The sequence below is a fragment of the Nomascus leucogenys genome, chromosome 6 (assembly GCF_006542625.1).
Source record: "Nomascus leucogenys isolate Asia chromosome 6, Asia_NLE_v1, whole genome shotgun sequence".
Taxonomy (NCBI): domain Eukaryota; kingdom Metazoa; phylum Chordata; class Mammalia; order Primates; family Hylobatidae; genus Nomascus; species Nomascus leucogenys.
The window spans coordinates 46,173,658-46,193,631 of NC_044386.1; the positions used below are offsets into that span (position 1 = coordinate 46,173,658).

A 19,974-nucleotide genomic window follows, 5' to 3' on the forward strand; every position below is an offset into this window, starting at 1 on the left:
AGAGCGAACAGGTCTAGTCTGCAGCTCTGCGCCTGCGTCAAACGGCAGCGCTTTGGACCACACGGCCGCTGGAGGCACAGTCGTGCTCGCATCTGGTCTAACAAACCCGCGAGAACGAAGGACGCTTGCCTTTTTCCGGTCGGGGAAGGGGGAAGAAGGTAACTTCCGGTGACGGGGTTGCGTCACTTCCTCTCAAGCTTGGCGTTTGTTTGGTGGGGTCCCACGCGGGTTCAACATGCGTATCGAGAAGTGTTATTTCTGTTCGGGGCCCATCTATCCTGGACACGGCATGATGTTCGTCCGCAACGATTGCAAGGTGAGGCGGTCGACACCAGTCCTTGCTTCGGCCTAGCTCCCGCGGTTCCTGGGCGCGGCGGCTCGGTGCCGGGTGCTTCTGCGTCTGCCGTGTTTGACCCGGGTTCCTCCCGTTGTTCCCCTGGGAGGGTGGCTTAACTGGGCCTCCGGTCTCAACGTTCCGCTTCGGGAGTTTCTCCTTGGCCGTCTTCCGGGTGGCGTTGGCAGCGAGGAGCTTCAGGAACGATCCCAGCTAGCGCCTACCAGGAATCTTGGATGTCTGTGAGGGCTGTTTGGCCACTCATGTACGTGGGCCAAGTTCTTGAATCCGGTAAACTTTGTTGAGTGTATACCCTGTCAGGCATTATACTAAGGTCCATACTAAAGTGTAGAGGTTGATGGAAGTGTTCCGTATCGCTTAATGGTGGAGTTATGTATTACGTTACTGCAGGTGAGTTGGGGAGGGTCCCGTACGGAAAGACTCAGCATGGAGGTGATATTTATCTTGGATCCTGAATTTTGCGGAAGAAAGCGGAGGGGGCCTTCTAAGTGGAAGGAAAGTGAACATTTTGAGAAAAGGCAGAGAACGGAGCAAATACATTTGTTTGAGGAAGTGACTGGATTGTAAATGATGATAGAGCCTTGGGCGTAGGGCTACAGTATAATAAGTCTGTAAACGTAAATAATAAATATGAGTCCTAGCTGTGAAAGACGTTTTGAATGGTACATGAATTTGTCTTGTCATTACAGAGTGAATCCCGTTCCTCTGTTTCTCAGAGAAACACATTGTTTCTCAGAATTTGATCTCTTACGTTTGCTTCTGAATTACTGGGTGTTTACAGATTCCTGGTTTTCACCACATCGACTGAGTTGGAATCTTTGGGGGGAGGGGAAGAGGGTCTAAGAATCTGTATATTAAGGTGAATTTTACCTGCTAAATAATTACAAGTCTGACTTCATCACCTTATATCTCTCTAACAGATCAAAGATATTGACCTCATTAAATAGATCCAAGGGATTCAGCTGAAAGTGAGGGACCAAAGCTATGTTTGATAACGTAAAAGAACCTAGAAGATTTTGAATACTTGCTCTCAGGAACATGATAAGAAGTTTATAAAAATGAACCAAAAGATTGCCAGGCTGGGGTCTAATTCAGAGTAGGCAGTATGGTTTTATACATGATCTCGTTACGATTTTGTGATTTTCGTCCAGAATGCTTGTTGGCTGGGTATTGGAATTAGAACAACAGATTGTGAGAACTGTCAAGACCTGGGTATTGATTTGGTAGACACAGTGGAAGTTAAGTTGATGAAGAATAAGGACAGTGTTGAGTTGGTTTGGAGTCACCAGTGGATCCAGAAGAGAGTTGTTGGAGGAAATAAAAGAGGGCCCGAAGCACTAACAAAGAACAAGTATCTCATCTTTTTTTATGTTCTTGATTTCCAAGCCTAAATCTCCTGAGCTCCAAATCTGAATTTTCCATTGGATGTACCTAACAGTAGGTACAGTGGGCCTACTGAAAGAAAATTCCTTAGTACCTCAGATCTTTTAGCTCTGTGACTTAATACCACTCTTAAGTGCCCGGATAGTTTTGCTAGAAACATGAGAGTCATCTGAATCTTTTCACCTTTTATATCTAGTTATCAAGTCTTACCTATCCTGCCTCTGCAAAGATAGTGGTGTCTTTGCCTTCTTTCTACTTTCCTGTCCTAGTTCAGATTAGGCTCTTACCACTTTTATAGCCTCTTATCTAGTCCTTTTTTTCTTTTTTTTGAGACGGGGTCTCACTGTCTATTGCCTCGGCTGGAGTGCAGTGGTGTGATCATGGCTCTCTGCAGCCTCAGTCTCCTGGGCTTAAGCAGTCCTCCCTCCTCAGCATCCTGAGTAGCTGGGACTACAGGTGTGCACCACCATGCCCAACATTAAAAAAAAATTTTGTAGAGACGGGGAGATTAACAGTGTGTGTGTGTGTGTGTGTGTGTGTGTGTGTGTGTGTGTGTGTGTAGAGACAGGGGCTTGCTATGTTTCCCAGGCTTTAACTAGTCTTTTTGCCTTTATTCTCTTAGTTTCTGAGACTGTTTTTAATAGAAACTTCACCTTTTACTCTTCTTAGGCATAAATGGGATAAGGGTAGAATTAATGCTAATTCTCCATATTTGCACATACTTTTCAAACAGGGAAAATACAGTCTTAATGAGGGCTTAATAAATGTTGAATTAGTGGAATAAGAAAGGTTTGAAGAACTTTGAGTCCAAGGTATGGGGGATCATTTGTTAGCATGTTAGCATTTAGGGGACTAAATTAAAAGAGAAACTTGAAATCATAAAGCTTTGCCTGACACATAAGCCATCCACCTCTTACCACACCATAGATTTAACCACTTCCTCATATGTGTTTACGTATTACATTATACATGATTATAGCTTTATCCCATTGTTTTTTTTTTTGTTTGTTTTGTTTTTGTTTTTGTTTTTTTTTGAGACGGAGTCTTTCTCTGTCCCCCAGGCTGGAGTGCAGTGGCGCAATCTCGGCTCACTGCAAGCTCCGCCTCCTGGGTTCACGCCATTCTCCTGCCTCAGCCTCTCCGAGTAGCTGGGACTACAGGCGCCCGCCACCACGCCCTGCTAATTTTTTGTATTTTTAGTAGAGACGGGGTTTCACCGTGGTCTCGATCTCCTGACCTCGTGATCCGCCCGCCTTGGCCTCCCAAAGTGCTGGGATTACAGGCTTGAGCCACCGCGCCCGGCTATCCCATTGTTTATATCCTAGTCAGATCTTGATCTTTCTTGATCGCAAAGTGAGATTATCACATTGCTAGACTAAGCTTCTCAAGGTAGAGTACCAAATTTTAATTGTTCTTGTATCCGTAGCACTAGTACAACATCAGGCACATAGATGCTCTTTATTTGCTGATTGAATCCCCTTTGCACCTCCTCTGGTTCCAGGTCTCTTTAGATCCTTCATTGTGCCTTTCAGGTATTAGATAAGGAACCAAGTAGATTCCTCCCTGGGTCTATTTGGAATTGAGAGGAGCCAAAGCAAGTTTAGTCCTCCCATTAGATAAACAGTAGAAAAAGGAATTTGCCTAAGGGTTATCTAGTAGATATTAAATGTGGGAGGCTTTTGCTTAAAAAAGTAATAGTATTTTGAGCTGCAAATACTCAAATGAAATATAATTCATTTCACAATGATTTTCATATATTCATTTTTTATTTATGATTTCACAGTAAGCTACTCCAGGAGACTAGTAGTTCTTACATTTTCTAGTCTATTTGAAATTAACTCAAGGATATAGACATGCTTTCACTCTAGTCTCTTAGGAGAAGGCTCTGTAGGAGGTATGGGCTTGGATCAGATTAAACTAATAGGAACAGTTTCTAAGAAAACTGTCCTACTGTGTGTAGTGACCTACTTGAAGTTCCCCATAGGGCAACATATATAAAAGGTGAAAAGGATTATGATTTGTGATACATACACAGGCTTATTTAGTTTGAAGTGTTTGTACTGTTTATTTTGACCTGTTTAATTATCTGTCGTACCTTTTAGGTATGATAATTCAACTTAATTTTCTTTACCAAGATCCACAAACCCCCAATAATTACTTTTTCTCTTCCCATTTCCTCCAGGGCATACACAAATTGCAGTGTGTTCTAAGGCATTATAAAGTAACAAAATAATACTGTTAGATTTATAAAATGAGTCCTAATAAGCCATTTCAGGAACATGTTGAAGCGTCATCAAGTTGTAAGTTAGCACTATTAAAGGATTAAATCTTTTAGGATGAAGGTGGAGAGTTAACGTAGTAAAGAATCTTGCTAGCAGATCTATGAATAAGTCGAAAATGAATCTATTGTATCACCAGTTTTAGTTGCTTTTGAAATTATTTTGTGCTTTCAACAAGGAAGATGGAAAGACTCAAAGGAGATTTCAGAATGGTTGTTTGAAACTTTTATTCCCATTGAGGTATAGAGACAGTGAATTTTGAAAATTATCCTGAAATAAGAAAGGACTTAAATAAATGACTTTACTTAAAACTGTTCCGTTTATTTGAAATAATTTTACTGTTATTCTATACAAATGATTAGTAATTTAAAATAATATTTTCAGGGCCCTTAGCCTTTGGTTGCGATGATGTTTAATAGTCAAAAAATAGTTGTTTCCATTTAATCTGATATATCTTACACATTTCTAAATGGCAGTTTAAGTAGAAGGGAAAGTATTTTTTGTCTAGCAGGGGTAACATCTTATGATAGAAAAGTTTTTAATGTTGACTTCTCAATATTTTAACTTTTCTTGTAGGTGTTCAGATTTTGCAAATCTAAATGTCATAAAAACTTTAAAAAGAAGCGCAATCCTCGCAAAGTTAGGTGGACCAAAGCATTCCGGAAAGCAGCTGGTAAAGAGCTTACAGTGGTGAGTACGGTTAGCTATCAATGTAGTTTTTACACGTTTCACAGTTTTAGTATTTGAAGGGTGTATGTCATTTAATCAGTCATAACAAGGCCTCCTATAACATGATTAATAAGTGCCTTATTTGTATTTGGCTGTGGAAATAATCTCATTCTCACATGATCCTTAAAACTGTAATTCTGTGGAGCTACTATTTTTAGCTCTTGCAGACAGAGGAAAATCACTTAAATGGCTTGGGATAAAGTTGGGAATTGCTACCGAAAGATTTTGAGATGAAGTTAAGAGATAAAGGATTTCTGAACAGCAGTCAAGGCTCAGGTGAAGTTTATAATAGACTCATTTATCAGTTTCTGGATTTCCTTAGCAGGACTTTGTATCTGAAAGCAGAGAAGTTAGTAGTGTTGGTGTGAGGAGGACTAGAGAGAAGTCAGGGGGAAAGAGGAGTTAATGAGCCTCCATCATTATATTGTTATATTGAATTGATAAAAGGATATTTTGAAGCTGTCCACGTTCAGTCCCTGCAAAGGAAGGAGATGAAAATGCAGTACAGGCCACCTTTGAGGGAGGAAGATCTTTTAAACTGTCGCCTCCGTCCATGGCCTCCTTTACCCACCAAACCTATGACCCCTTTCCCACCTTTTTATTGCTAAAAGGCAGTATCTACAAGCATTTTCCATGAATCCCTTTCCTGGTCTCCTTAATACCAGAGCTTTGCAATGAATGTAAAGAGTATTGTTTGACCAGATGCAAGGCCACATCATAATTACTGTCACAAAAATAATTTTCATTCTGGACGAGAAGAAGCATAGCAGCCCAAATGCAAGTGGCAACTGCCTGAGGAAACACTGCCAGTCACAGTCATTTACTGATTACCATTTACCTTGTGGCTGAGGTTATGATGATCTGAATAAAGGTGTGTATATATAAAAGAAATAGTAGCTAAATCCAGAGGTAGTGCTGTTTTATATGCCTGTCAGATAGATTTGAAAACCAAGAAATACGTGTAGCTTTTCTAAAATTGTTTTGTGTGTTTTAAGATTAAAAGGATCATTAACTATAAAAATACCAGCCACTAGCAGTGGTAACCATGTTTGCAGGGAATCCGAAGAAGTGTAGGGCCTGACTTATATTCTGCAGAGTAGCACCTCATTTATTTGAAGATAATGTATAGTTTTCATACCTTTTTGCTGTAACAGATATTTAGGTTGAACCATATGAAATTTTCTCTCTCTTTTTTTCTATCTCCTACAGGAAGGACATGGAATTCTTGATGTTGACTTTTTTGATCTGTGAAAAATGGCAATTTCATATGGTTCAACGTAATTCAAAGTTTTCTGGCATTGAATCTTATCTGGGAATGGGAAATTGGGAAGGTTTTTCAGTTTGTAATCCTGATAATTGTTATATGCCATTCTGAGGGATGGGGGTGTTACTGTCTCCACCTCTCTCTTTGAGAATCTCCGGTATATAGAGAGCTGTTTTCAGTAGGGAGGTGTGTAAAGGACAAAAAGTTTGAAAACCTGTATTCTCTGAGATCATCCTGAGGGGTGAATCTTGATGTATGTTCACTCAGAACACTTATGAAAAGGAAGACGTTTTAAGAAATGTTTCCTTTCTATTTTTCTTAAAACCTTATTTTTATCTCCTCTGTTTCCTCTTACAGGATAATTCATTTGAATTTGAAAAACGTAGAAATGAACCTATCAAATACCAGCGAGAGCTATGGAATAAAACTAGTAAGTTACAAAGAAATACCAGTAATTTTGAGGAGAGGCTGGTTTGGGATAATACTATAACTTTGTCAGTTTGTTGTTTAAATATTGAATTTTCCATTTATCATTGCTTGGCTTTTACTATTTTATCCTCATTTTAATGGTTCTGTTGTAATCGTATCTTTCATCAATTTTTTTTTACAATTGGCTGGTGTGTTCATTTTAAAATAATATAATTATTAACTTTGATACTACTTGAAGTGCCCACACAGAGGTGTAAAAACTACAAATGGCTGGAAAAAATAGAGATGAAAAATACTGTTTTAGGGTGAGTGTGGGACAGTTAAAATACACACAAAACCTAACACACTTTACATGTTTAGACCGTATAGTTTAGGATATAAACTTGTATTCTGTATACCTTATAAAATTCAGTGCTTCTTTAAAATTGAAAAGTGTAGTGCTGAAGGTCATCATTATAAATGTTCTGAGAGAATTTCTAAGTGTTTGACTTAGGTAAAAAATGAAGTTATAATCTTCTGAAATTAAAAGCAATATATCTAGTTCTTGTTTTTTTTTTTTTTTTCCCCTGAAGTAGGCAGAGACTTTAATGAAAAAAGTCCCATATGTAGAAAAGGCTAATCCCTTAAGCTAGCTTGTAGATTCTACCACATTTGTGTATGTTTGGATGTTTGGGACCCTTGGCCTTGCCTTTCTTTTTTGAGACGGAAAGTCTTGCTCTGTCCGCCCGGCTGGAGTGCGGTGGCACGATCTCGGCTCACTGCAATTGCTACCTTCCAGGTTCAAGCAGTTCTCCTGCCTCAGCCTCCCGGGTAGCTGGGATTACAGGCGCATGCCGCCACACCTGGCTAATTTTTGTATTTTTAGTAGAGATGGGGTTTCACCATGTTGGCCAGGGTGGCCTTGAACTCCTGACCTCAAGTGATCCGCCCGCCTTGGCCTCCCAAAGTGTTGGATTACAGGGATGAGCCACCACGCCCGGCACCGGCACTGCCTTCTTTTCTTCCCATGGCTACCTCTGTGCAGCCTGTAGCCATTTCTAGTATTGGGTGTGGGGGTGATGTGGTTTGTTAACCAGAGTCTGTAAGGCTTAGAATTCCACAAACTATTACTCTCCTGATGGATCATAGGCAGGGGATCCCTTTCTGTACTCCAGTCAGTCACGAGACTTCAGGGGAAGAATTGAAAATTTGTGGACCTTTGTAGTAGTATTTACACCTTCTAAACCAGGGGCATCCAATCTTTGGCTTCCCTGGGCCACATTGGAAGAAGAATTGTCTTGGGGCACACATAAAATACTAACACTAATGATAGCTGATGAGCTAAGGGAAAAAAAAAATTGCAAAAAAATCTCTTTATGTTTTAAGAAAGTTTATGAATTTATGTTGGGCTGTGGGTTGGTCAAGCTTGTTCCAAAGCTTTGTTTACCCTGGACCATGTGGAGAAATTGGCGTTTAGATTTGGAATTGCCTTTTCTATACTTAGCCCTAATTATTGTACCCTTTCTCCACCCCCTTTTTAAAAAATAAGGTCTTTTCCTTCTGCTTTATAATTAGAGGAAGAGTTAATTTCTGAAAAGCAGTTGATTTTTATTGGGCTTATTTGGTAAGGAAATAACACTTGAACTCAAGGATTTCTGAAGAGATTAACTTATAGGATTCTTAAATTGATTTCAAAAGGCACCCTTATCAAGGACGTTATTGGAAACTCCTGAAGCATTTCTTTTTTTTTTTGAGATGGAGTCTCGCTTTGTCACCCAGGCTGGAGTGCAGTGGCGTGATCTCGGCTCACTGCAGTCTCTGCCTCCCGGGTTCAAGCAATTTTCCTGCCTCAGCCTCCCGAGTAACTGGGACTACAGGCGCATGCCACCACGCCTGGCTAGTTTTTTTTGTATTTTAGTAGAGACGGGGTTTCACCATGTTGCCCAGGCTGGTGGTGAACTTCTGAGCTCAGGCAATCCACCTGCCTTGGCCTCCCAAAGTGCTGGGATTACAGGCTTGAGCCACTGCACTCCGCCAGTCCTGAAGCATTTCTGGACTTCATTCATTTTTATTTCGTTTTGACCTTTGTTGTTGTTGTTGTTACTACTTGAAGACAGCAGCTCCAGATCATTTTTACATATTTTGTAACTACTTTGACTTAGTGGGTATTTAGGCTGTTGTTGAAATGAGGTGCATATCCAATTTTAGCGATAGGTGTATAATCAGTTCCATGGTCCTCCAGGCTGGTGTCATGTTATTTACATTGCTCGAGAGAAATACTGCTGTGTTCTGTATGACTTCACATACTGTAATGGTAATGTTCTCTGCAGTTCTTAATTTATTTTAATTCAGTGCACATTTATTAAGCACTGCCTGTGGTATACAAAGATGAACAGGTCACACACAGTCTCTGCCCTCTAGGTGCATTTACTGAGTACTCCTATTTTATTGTTTCTGTTAGGTTTTATTACAGAGTCTCATTCTCTTGCCCCCCTCATTTATACATCTGTAAATTCTGTAAGAAGCAGTGCTCTATTGATTTTTTTTTTTTCCTGCACTGATTCTGCTTTCCTTTTTACTGGGATCCTAAAAATAGATTTTTCTAAGAAAACTGCTAAGTGTACAGTATGAGTGCTAGGTATATAGTATGAGAGTCTTTGGAATTTAAGATTGTTTCCTGGTGTTTTACACAATTAATAAAAGTTGTTTTCAGTAGTGTTCCAGAAAAATATATTATTATTCTAAGAGATTCATTGATTCTCCACACCCCTCATATTTCAATATCATTTTGTCTATAAACTAATCTGTTGACAAGAGTTGTATATTCATTGCTTACATTATCAAATTTTGTGAGGATATGGATTGAACAACCTTTGTTAAGGTGCTGATGTCTGTAGAAACAGTAGTATGTTAGAATTTCAAAAATACCAGGAAAAATAGTTTGCACTTTATCCCTCATGGCTGTCTGTGTTGCAGGTGAATTTTTAATGTCTGTCAGATTTTTTTTTTATTTTAACTTTTTGCATATTTTTGTTGAACTTTTTTTTAATCTTAATAGCTTTTGGGATAAAAGTGGTTTTTTTGGTTACATGGATTAATTGTAGATTGGCAGAATCTGAGATTTTAGTGCATCCATCACCTGAGTAGTGTACATTGTACCCAATTATACTTTTTACCCCTTACCCCACCCCATTCCCCCTTCTGAGTCCCCATAGTCCATTATACCACTCTGTATGCCTTTGCGTGCCCATAGCTTAGCCCCCACTTAGAAGTGAGAACATACAGTATTAGCTTTTCTATTCCTGGGTTACTTCATTTAGAATGATGGCCTCCAATTCCATCCAAGTTGCTGCAAAAGACATTATTTCATTCCTTTTTTTTTGGGTGAGTACTATTCCATCATGTATAAATACCACATTTTCTCTACCCACTTGTTGGTCATGGGCACTTAGGTTGATTCTATATCTTTGCAGTTGTGAACTGTACAGTCAGATGCTTCTTAGGTTCAAAATATTTCAATCTTCTGGAATATTTGGAAATGCAGTATATTATTTTTTGGAAAGGATTTTCCTGCTGCTTGTGTTTATTTCCCTTCTAAATAAGTTTAAAGTGTGGAAATGCTTCTGAGTACTAGAACTTGTCCTTATTTTTGCTGAAAGACAAAGTTACATATCCCCCATATTATTAATTCTGAGCTACAGCATATGCAGATTTATAGTTGATGTTTCCTTAGAATTATTTATACAAACATTGCTTTAATACTAGAGGTCTCAAAGATTGTCCTGGTGGTTTTTGTTAAAATGTAGATTCAGATATAGTAGGTTTGTGTGGGGCCTGAAATCCTTCATTTCTAACAAGTTCCCAAAGGATGCCACTGTTACTGGTCCCAGACTACATTTTTTAAAAGTTTTTATTTTGACCTAATTTCAGATTACAGAAAAGTTGCAGAAGTAGAGTTCTCTGATATCCTTCATCCAGACTCTCTGAATGTTAACATTTTGTTAAATTAATTTTTTCTTTTTCTCTCTCTGCTTTCTCGCTTTCTCCCTTTATTGTATATTTTTCTGAACTGTTTAAGCATACATAATGCTTCTTGATCCCTAGTTTAATATGTATTTCCAGAAATAAGAGCATTCTCTCACATAACCATACTGCAATTATTAAAATCAAGAAATTAACATTGATAGAATATTATCTAATCTTAGACCTATTCATAGTTCTCCAGTTGTCCCAGTAATATCCTTTATAGCAAAATTTGTAAGAATAGTACATGTCATGTCTCTTTAATCTCTTTTAATCTGGAACATTTCCTGAGTTTGTCTTTATATTTCATGATATTGACAGTTTAGAAGAATATGGGCCAGGCGTTTGATGTTTCCTTCAGATTAAGTTTGGATAATGCACATTTGGCAAGAGCACCAGCGATTTGGTGCTGAGTTTTTTCAGTGTGTTTTGTCAGGAGACACAAGCTGTCCATTAGTTCCATTACTAGCTGTGTTAACTTTGATCATTTGGTTAAGTGGTGTCTGCCAGGTTTTTCCACTGAAGAGTTACTGTTTTACTCTTTTCGATTAATAAGTATACTTTTTGAGATACTTTAAGACTATATAAATATCTTATTATTCTTTAGATCTTTAAAGAGCTAGATCAGAAGTTGTGGTGTCTGAGCTACTGAGCACTTGAAATGTGGCTAGTCTAAATTGCGTTGTGCTGTAAATGAAATGAATGCTGGATTTTGAAGACTTAATATGAAAACAGGAATAAAATATTTCACTAATAATTTTATATAGATTGCATGTTGAATGACAGTATTTTGGAAATTTAGGTTAAATGAAATGTATCATTAAATTTCCACCTGTTCCTTTTTACTTGAAAAAATATGGCTACTAGAAAATTTAAAATTTCATATGTGGTTTGTCTTTCATAGAGTAGTACTGATAGAGATTTTAGAGCATAGTTGGACTCAGCTCCCTTTTAGCCAATGCTCCTGTAGACATTTTCTAAAACAGTTGGATTTTTGTGATCGAGAACTTGTTAGTATTGATGGATTGGATCATTCTGCCAGTATCATGTGCTGACCATATCCCAGGCACCTGAAGTGTTCATGACCAGAAAGATGCTGTGTTTATTCGTGGAAATTACAAGTTAAGAATGGGATTAGTTGTCAGTAGTCCCAATTCTCTTTATAGTAAAATTTGAAAAGCATTGGATTGGTTTAAAGTGGAAGGAAAATTTAACAGCAATAGAGACTTTTGTCAAATAAAAATTAGAGAAATGATACTTGTGAAAGAGAATGTTGAAAGTCATGATGGCCATGAGTATATACCTTCTTCAGCTTTTTGAGTAGGGATTGTTTTTGTAATGACTTTTTTCATGTAAATTCATTTCTAAATCAGAATAATAAAGAGGTGTTTGTTAATGCAGTTGTTGATCATACTGCTTGAATGTGCATACATTTGCTAACTCTTACGAACTTTTTTGTAGTTGATGCAATGAAGAGAGTTGAAGAGATCAAACAGAAACGCCAAGCTAAATTTATAATGAACAGGTATGAATATTTGTATAGAGTAACTTTTGGGAAATAATTACTAGTAGATATTTAGAGGCATTAGTATTTTTTTAATTTTTAATTTTGACATAACTTCAGACTTACCAAAAACTTCCAGGAATAATATGAAGAACTGTTGTATATTCTGCTAGCATTTTACATTTACTTTATCCGTGTCACAGTGTATTGACATATGCTTTTCCTTCTAAGTATACTTCAGTGTATGTAACCTAAAAATAAGAATATTCTCTTAAATAAACACAGTGTGGTTGTCTTATCAGTCAGAAAATTAACGTTGATGTAATACTGTTATATAATCTATAAACCTTGTTTAGACCTCACCAGTTATTCTGATTACGTCCATAGCAACACAAAGTCCTTCATGTTTCTTCAGGCTCCTTTAATCTGGACAGTTTCTCATCTTTCTTTATTTTACATGACACTGAAAGTTTTGAAGAATATAGGTCAAGTTATTGTGTAGAATGTTCTTCAATTTGGGTTTGTCTGATATCTTCCTCATTAGATTTTGGGTAGGCACCTTTGGCAGGGATGTCACAGAAATGATGGCGTATCCTTCTCATGCATCATATCAGGAAGCAGATGGTGTCACCTTGCTGGTGATGTTAACTTTGATCACTTGATTAAGGTGATGTCTGTCAGGTTTCTTACTATTTTGTCTTCCTTATAATCAGTACGTATCTTGGGGGAGATACATAGAGATTCAATAAAGAGCCTATTACTCCTCAAACTTGTACCTACTGGTTTTGGTTTTCATTAGAGTCTTGCCTGAATCAGTTATTACTATTGTTGTGATTGTTGCCAAATGGTGGTTTTTCTAATTCCATCATTTCTTCTACATTTTTTAGTTGACTTTCTCACATAAGAGCTTTCCCTTTTCCATCAATTTCAAGATTTATTCCTTTATTCATATTACATCTGTGTATTCATGGATTCTTATGGTATACATTGGGTTATAATTCTTTATTGTCATTATTTATTTTGATGTTCTAAGTGGCCCAAGTTTGGCCTGTGGGAGTTCCTTCAGGCAGACTATCATGTCATTTTGACAATTCTCCTCATTCTTTGAGTGCATTCATGTTTTATAGCTAACGAGATGTTTCCTCTTCCCCAGCTTGGAATCAGCTATTTTTTTTTCAGAGCAGGACCATTAGCTTTTAAATTAATTGCTATGGAATATGTCATGGAAAAGAAGCACGTGCCAGCAGGTTTCTGGCTTAAAAATTTTAAAGCATTTCAGAAAAATGTTTGAGAACTAGTCTGTTGGCATTTCTATTGAATATCATGTGTTTTGTGCTCTTGTAGTTACCCAATGGTTTTTTAAAAATTATATAACAGACTTATCTATTTGAGGAGAAAAGATACAGGCACTGTAACAGTTAAAGGTTGTTTTATGTAGTAGAGCACTACTTCTTTTCATGAATCACATCCTTCATTTACTCAGCAAATATATATTGAGCTCCCATTTTGTGCCAGTCTAGGGACAAAGAATGAATGAATGAACAAGTGTCGTAGGGTAGGAATCCTATTTTGAGCTAATTACGAACTAAAAAACCACTTTGAGTTTGAGTTGTTAGGGAAGAAAATGTACATTTGTGAGGGCTTAACAGGTGACCTTACCTTAGATTTGGGAATAAATGTAAGGTATATATCTCTTTTAGGTTAAGTTCACCACTTGCTATGTGGGAATAATGTGAGAGAACTGAGAGGCTCTTTGTTCACTTGGTGTTGATGCTCCTGCTGGATGGGGGGCGTTGTGGGGAGAAGAAAGGGGAGAGAACAGAAAGGCAGCCATCAGGTTTCCATTCCCCATCTGTGGGGCTAACTTAAGTAACAGAATTTAGAAGCTGTATTGTGAATTGATGCCTCTTAAAGCAGTGTTAGTAACTGAAATTTTGTCTTTAATGTGTTTTGTTGTAGATTGAAGAAAAATAAAGAGCTACAGAAAGTTCAGGATATCAAAGAAGTCAAGCAAAACATCCATCTTATCCGAGCCCCTCTTGCAGGTGAGTACCACGTTGCACAGGAGTTTTCTGCTTTAGGAAGAAAAATAAAAAATCTAGAATTTTGGTGGTCTGTGTATTTGGGTAGCAACTAACTTTGGGTATTTTTTCCTTTAAATATTATTTTTCATAGTAAATTTATGATATGATTTGGTCTATAAAAATGTAATTTATTCAGTGTGTTTCCCAGTTGCAGTCAATCTATTTATATGGTGTTTCTTTTTTCCCTTCATTGAATTCTATATTCCATATTCCCCAAGTTATGCAAAATGATTTGAGTAATAATTTTGTAGATGATTTTTGTCTTGCACTTGTATTGATTAAAGGACAATATTTTTTATTAGTGGTTCTCAAACTTTGGTTGGTATCAGAATTACCAACTTGGGGAACTTAGTATAAATACATAGGCCCAGGCTCTTTGAGTCTGGGCCATTGTTCAGTAACATTCCAGATGATTCTGATACTAAAATTTGGACTACTGTTTGTTTTGCTCAGCTAACACCAGTACAGTCTCTTATGCAATTTACTTATGTAGATCACTTAAAGGGAAGGAAATCTTAGTAAAGGTCAAATTCTGTAATCACATGTTGAGTACAATTGTGTAAATCTACTTGTATTATTTTTGTACCAAATTTTATTGAAACAAAATAGACAAAATTCTGGAGCATTTGTTTCACATATACATGATAACAAACTGATAGTCAAAAAGCATCAGAAATGAACCATTGTTATCTAATTTTTTAGATAATCCTCTTTGAGGTAGATAGAACAGTGTTAAGAACAGGCACCTTGGATCCAGATGGCTGGGGTTCACCTGCCAGTGCTTTGACTTATAAGACTTTCTACCTGAGTGACCTTCAGCAAGTTAATCTGTCTTTGAGCCTCAGTTTTCTCATATTTAAAATGGGGGTTGTTATGAGGGTGAAATGAGCAAATGTATGTAGAATGTTTATTTGATGCATGGCCTATCATAAGACCTATGTTTAGCTATTATTAAATTTTTTAGGAATGGCTAATATTACTTGAAAACATGCAAGATCCTTTATAAAGTGTTGATGTGAATTCTGTAAGGTCACATTGAATTAAGTTGTTTATTTTTTACTTTATTAAAGGCAAAGGCAAGCAGTTGGAAGAGAAAATGGTACAGCAGTTACAAGAGGATGTGGACATGGAAGATGCTGCTTAAAAATCTCTGTAACCATTTCTTTTATGTACATTTGAAAATGCCCTTTGGAGACTTGGAACTGCTAAATTATTTTATTTTTTACATAAGGTCACTTAAATGAAAAGCGATTAAAATACATCTTTCCTATGTTGCCATGTACATAACATCAGATATTACGGATGTTAGATTGCATCTCAGTGTTAAATCTTCACTGATAGATATGCTTAAGTAAATAATGAAAATTCGACTTACAACTATAGAATTATGGATGTAAAATGGTTATGCCATTTGGATAATGGCACTAGGCAGCATTTGTATAGTAACTAATGGCAAAAATTCATGGCTAGTGATGTATAAAATAAAATATTTTTTGCAGTAAAATATTCCCTTTGTTGATGTTATAGAAGGGGGGGATATAAAAAGGAACTAACAATTTATATGGCAGTGTCAGATACTATTTTTATTTTAGTATTTCCTGTTTTGGTTTATTTGCATCTTAGAAGAGCATAATGACATTGTTTGATGAAGCATAATTATGCTGGACTGTTTTGGCCTGGTTTAACCCTTCTGATAGGTAGTTGTGGATGCTGGGGATGAGAACTGAATAATCTTTGCCTGGAGTGACACCACACTCCAGAATTTCCACTTTGGAGAATACTCAGTTCTAACTTGTGATTCCTGGTAGAACAAACTTTATTTTTCTAGCCCAGCAGTGATCTAGAAGCAGAGGAATCCCAGTGCCTTTTAAAAGTTATTATGTGGTTTTCTTTTAAAAAGCTCCTGTTTTTGGAAAGTAGAATTTATGAGTACAACATATGTTCATTATTTGTACATAAAATAAAACCATTTTAAAAGTAATGCTGATATTTATTATTTAAAGGCACTAAACAAATATATGAAATATTGATTACTTGGAAGAAGAAATCTTCATACATCCCATTTAAGTAGGAGATAGATTTAATTAAAGAGAAATAGGGCCGGGCACGGTGGCTCACGCCTGTAATCCCAGCACTTTGGGAGGCCGAGGCTGGCGGATCACGAGGTCAGGAGATCGAGACCATCCTGGCTAACACAGTGAAACCCCGTCTCTACTAAAAATACAAAAATTAGCCGGGCGAAGTGGCGGGCGCCTGTAGTCCCAGCTACTCGGGAGGCTGAGGCAGGAGAATGGTGTGAACCCCGGGGGTCAGAGCCTGCAGTGAGCCGAGATCGCGCCATTGCACTCCAGCCTGGGCGACAGCAAGACTCTGTCTCAAAAAAAAAAAAAAAAAAATAAGAAATAGATACAATGTTTCTGTGTTTTTACATTGTTTACAATTTTAAGTATGTTAAAGATATTAAATAACTATCAGTTTGCATAATGGTTTTTTAGGGTAGAATTTAGAAAAAATTACTAATTCTTAGCCTTACATAGTTATAAAGTAATGGCTCATTTTTTGTTTCAGTATTACATAGTAAAACTAAAGCTGTAGACCAATCCCTGGACCAAGTGCTCGGAGACCGAAGTTCCAGTGTGGTGTTGCCTGGGTATTCTTATTTGTAAACAATATTACTGATTGACGATTAGGGGAAATGATACATCCGAGGAAAGACATTCGCAAAATTTGAGTTTTTACTACATACCATATTCATTTTTCAAAGAAATAAAACATTTTAAAAGTTACATTTCATTAGGAAACAAGTGTCCTACCTTGCCAGCGAAGGAGCGAGCTGCCCTTGCCTTGCGACCATCAGTTTGGGGGAAATTGGGCTGAATTGAAGAGCTGATGTTGCATCTTAAGTTTAGCATACAAACAGTTCTCTTCCTCGTCATGATTTCATAGTATTTTGAGAACCCAGATCTCATTCTAAACTATATGGATACAAAGGCCATGATTTCTTTTTTCATCCCACCATAACCCTCTAAGCTTGTTTGGATCACTTCCCGTGAAAATGTTGCCTGAGAAGTTGTTATGGTATAATACTTTTAGGCTACTTTGTTTCAGCTTGTTTATGGTAGAGGCCTGTGCTGAGTAGCTAGCAGTGAAACAAAGCATAATGTTTACTACAGGGAACTTTTTTTTTTTTGAGACAGGGTCTGGCTGTGTTGCACAGACTGGAGTGCAGTGGCGTGATCTTGGCTTACTGCAACCCCTGCTTTCCTGGCTCAAGCCATCCTCCCACCTCAGCCTCCCAAGTAGCTGGTATTAAGGCTTGCACCACCTTGCCTGGTTGATTTTCGTCTTATTATTATTTTTTTTTGTAGAGATAGGGTTTCACCATGTTGCCCAGGTTGGAACAATATAGGATTGGAAATCATGGGAAGGAATATCCTTAACACATATACCTTACAATACCTTGTAAGAATATAGAAAAACTATTTTTAAAAATTCTTATTTCTTAAAAATAGAAACCTTAGGAAGAAGTTTATCTTGTAGATAAACTTCTGTATCTGTAAGAGTTTGAGAAGAGTTTAGAAGAATAAGTTTAGAAGAGATTGAGTTTAGAAGAGTTTGAGAAGATTGGCCTATTTCACAATATCTCATGAAGTAGATAGCATTATTTCCATTTAAATATATAGGTAGAAAAATTTGAGGATTAGGTAACCTGTTCCTTTACCACAGAACTAGAAGATCAAGGTGTTAGTGATTTGTGTTTATACAAGTCTGTTTCCCTGTATTATGTAGGACTTGTATATCAAGTCTTCACAAGCCCAGATAACAGCGAAGAGAGTGACACTCAACTTGACTGTGACTTGGTTTCTTCATCTGAAAAATGAAGATGATAATAGGACCAACCGTGGAATTCTCTGCAAGGATTCAATCGGTTAATACATGTAAAATACTTAAAGGCCACCACCATAGTAAACTAGTGTTAAAGTGTTAGCTATTAGGATTGGTTGTGTGTGGCCACACAAAACTTAACAACAGCAATGGGATTCGACTTGGGAGAAAGGTGGAGAGTGTTAAGGTTTGGGGATAGCTGTGGCTAAACTGAGTGAAGTCCACTTAACAAAAACAGGGACATGTATGGTTTAAAATGTCAGTTTTAGCCTTTAAGTCAGCCAGAAAGTTCTGTTATTAAAAAAAGCATCTCATTGCCTCAGCATTTTCTGTTGTGAAGAGTGGGAAGGGGAAATACATTTTTGGTTTCTCTTAGTTTGAAAAAATGAATAGTTTCCCGTAATCTTAAGGGATAATTTAAGTGACATAAGGGAAGTTACTTTTCCCTCTGCCCTTTAATTTACATTTTAAATGGAGATCTGGAAAAAGACAACAGACTTTAATTGCTCACAGCTTAATGTAAATTCAAATATCCAATGAAGAGTTTTGTGTAAAAGTTAACATGGCAGCTTGCTGAATTGTGTTGAAAAGACAATCGTGTTGAAAAGAAAAAGGGAAAAACATCAACATTAAAAACTTAAAAACTAGATTTCAAGGACTCTGGAAGGATTTCCCAGTCTATATTCCTTGATTAATATGTTGTAAGATTGAACAGGAGATCCACAAATTGTACCTTGCATGTCTTCATGTCGATTTGAATCGTTTCTACAAAAGGGGAAATTACCTCTTCTGAAGAGTGTATTCCTTATGCTAAATAAGAGTCTACCTTCTGGTGCTATAGGATGACCTCTGATTTAAGCTCTCCCGTTTTAATCTTTTTTTTTTTTTTTTTTTTTTGAGACGGAGTCTCGCTCTGTCACCCAGGCTGCAGTGCAGTGGCGCAATCTCAGCTCACTGCAAGCTCCGCCTCCCGGGTTCACGCCATTCTCCTGCCTCAGCCTCTCCGAGTAGCTGGGACTACAGGCGCCCGCCACCACGCCCGGCTAATTTTTTTGTATTTTTAGTAGAGACGGGGTTTCACTGTGGTCTCGATCTCCTGACCTCGGGATCCGCCCGCCTCGGCCTCCCAAGGTGCTGGGATTACAAGCGTGAGCCACTGCACCAGCCTTTAATCTTAATCAATTGAAGCTGGCACGTGGGACGGGACAGGTGATTGTTCTGCTGCATGATCTTCCCTGGGGTACCAGTTACCTGGTCTCTTACCTTAGCCTCTGATTGATTCTGTGTCTCCCTATGATCCTGCTAATAAGTTCCTTTTTATCAAAGTTTGCAGCCCCAAATCTTAACTGGAAGGCATCGTCCAACATATCCAGGTAGTGCATTTCTATCATAATTTCCAAGAGTGCGGGGACTGTTTCTTAGCCCAGGCATGTATTGGGTACCAGGACCATAGAAGGTGCTCAGTAAATGTCAACTAAATGGAAAATGTGTGTGTAGCCATATGCTAGGTTTACATTAATCTATTTAAAAAATAACCAGTAATTTGAAAGATACAAAGAATAAATTAACAACAGAGAGATATACCAAGAACAGAAGCAGCCGGTGTGACTCTGACATTAATGAAATCTGTGCTGTTGGGAAGGTTTGCTGGGGAGCAGTGCTGGCTTTAGGGTTACGTACCTGATTTTGCTGCTTAGATCATTATTGAATGGTAGTAAAACAAAGCTGCATTTCTGGGTCTGGCTGGAGCATTCACATGTCAAGGAATCCCAGGAGAAACAGCATGAGCTGTTTTTTGGGCAAGTTTCTTAAAGAACTTTTGTCTGGAACTTGCTTTGTTGATGGAAATAGTCCTTTACTTCAATAGCCAGAGTATAAAATTAGAAATAAGGAGAATGAATTAGGGAGAATCTGTTGAAACAGATTCTTTTCTTCAAGACAAAAATATAGGACATTGGCTCCTTAGTATTGTAAGAAACTCTTTGTTTTCAGAATGCCAACTGTTACATACTTGTTTTGTTTAGTGTACTATATTTTAGAAAGTGTCTATACATTTGGTT

General features: G+C 37.6%; 1 protein-coding gene across 1 annotated transcript; it reads left to right on the forward strand.

The window, feature by feature from the left end:
• Nucleotides 1-58: 58 nt before the first annotated feature.
• On the forward strand, nt 59-16,008 carry RSL24D1 (ribosomal L24 domain containing 1). The gene is made up of 6 exons (XM_012507292.2): nt 59-316; nt 4,594-4,707; nt 6,368-6,440; nt 11,903-11,966; nt 13,905-13,990; nt 15,100-16,008. The coding sequence occupies exons 1-6, from the start codon at nt 236-238 to the stop codon at nt 15,171-15,173; spliced, it is 492 nt and encodes a 163-aa protein (XP_012362746.1). The 5' UTR covers nt 59-235; the 3' UTR covers nt 15,174-16,008.
• Nucleotides 16,009-19,974: the final 3,966 nt, after the last annotated feature.

Bases quoted from the DNA above. Each gene is read 5' to 3' on its own strand.
- RSL24D1 (XM_012507292.2), top strand. From the start codon at position 236: ATGCGTATCGAGAAGTGTTATTTCTGTTCGGGGCCCATCTATCCTGGA. The intron at 317-4,593 runs GTGAGGCGGTCG...CTTTTCTTGTAG, and splicing joins TCGTCCGCAACGATTGCAAG to GTGTTCAGATTTTGCAAATC. The intron at 13,991-15,099 runs GTGAGTACCACG...ACTTTATTAAAG, and splicing joins TATCCGAGCCCCTCTTGCAG to GCAAAGGCAAGCAGTTGGAA.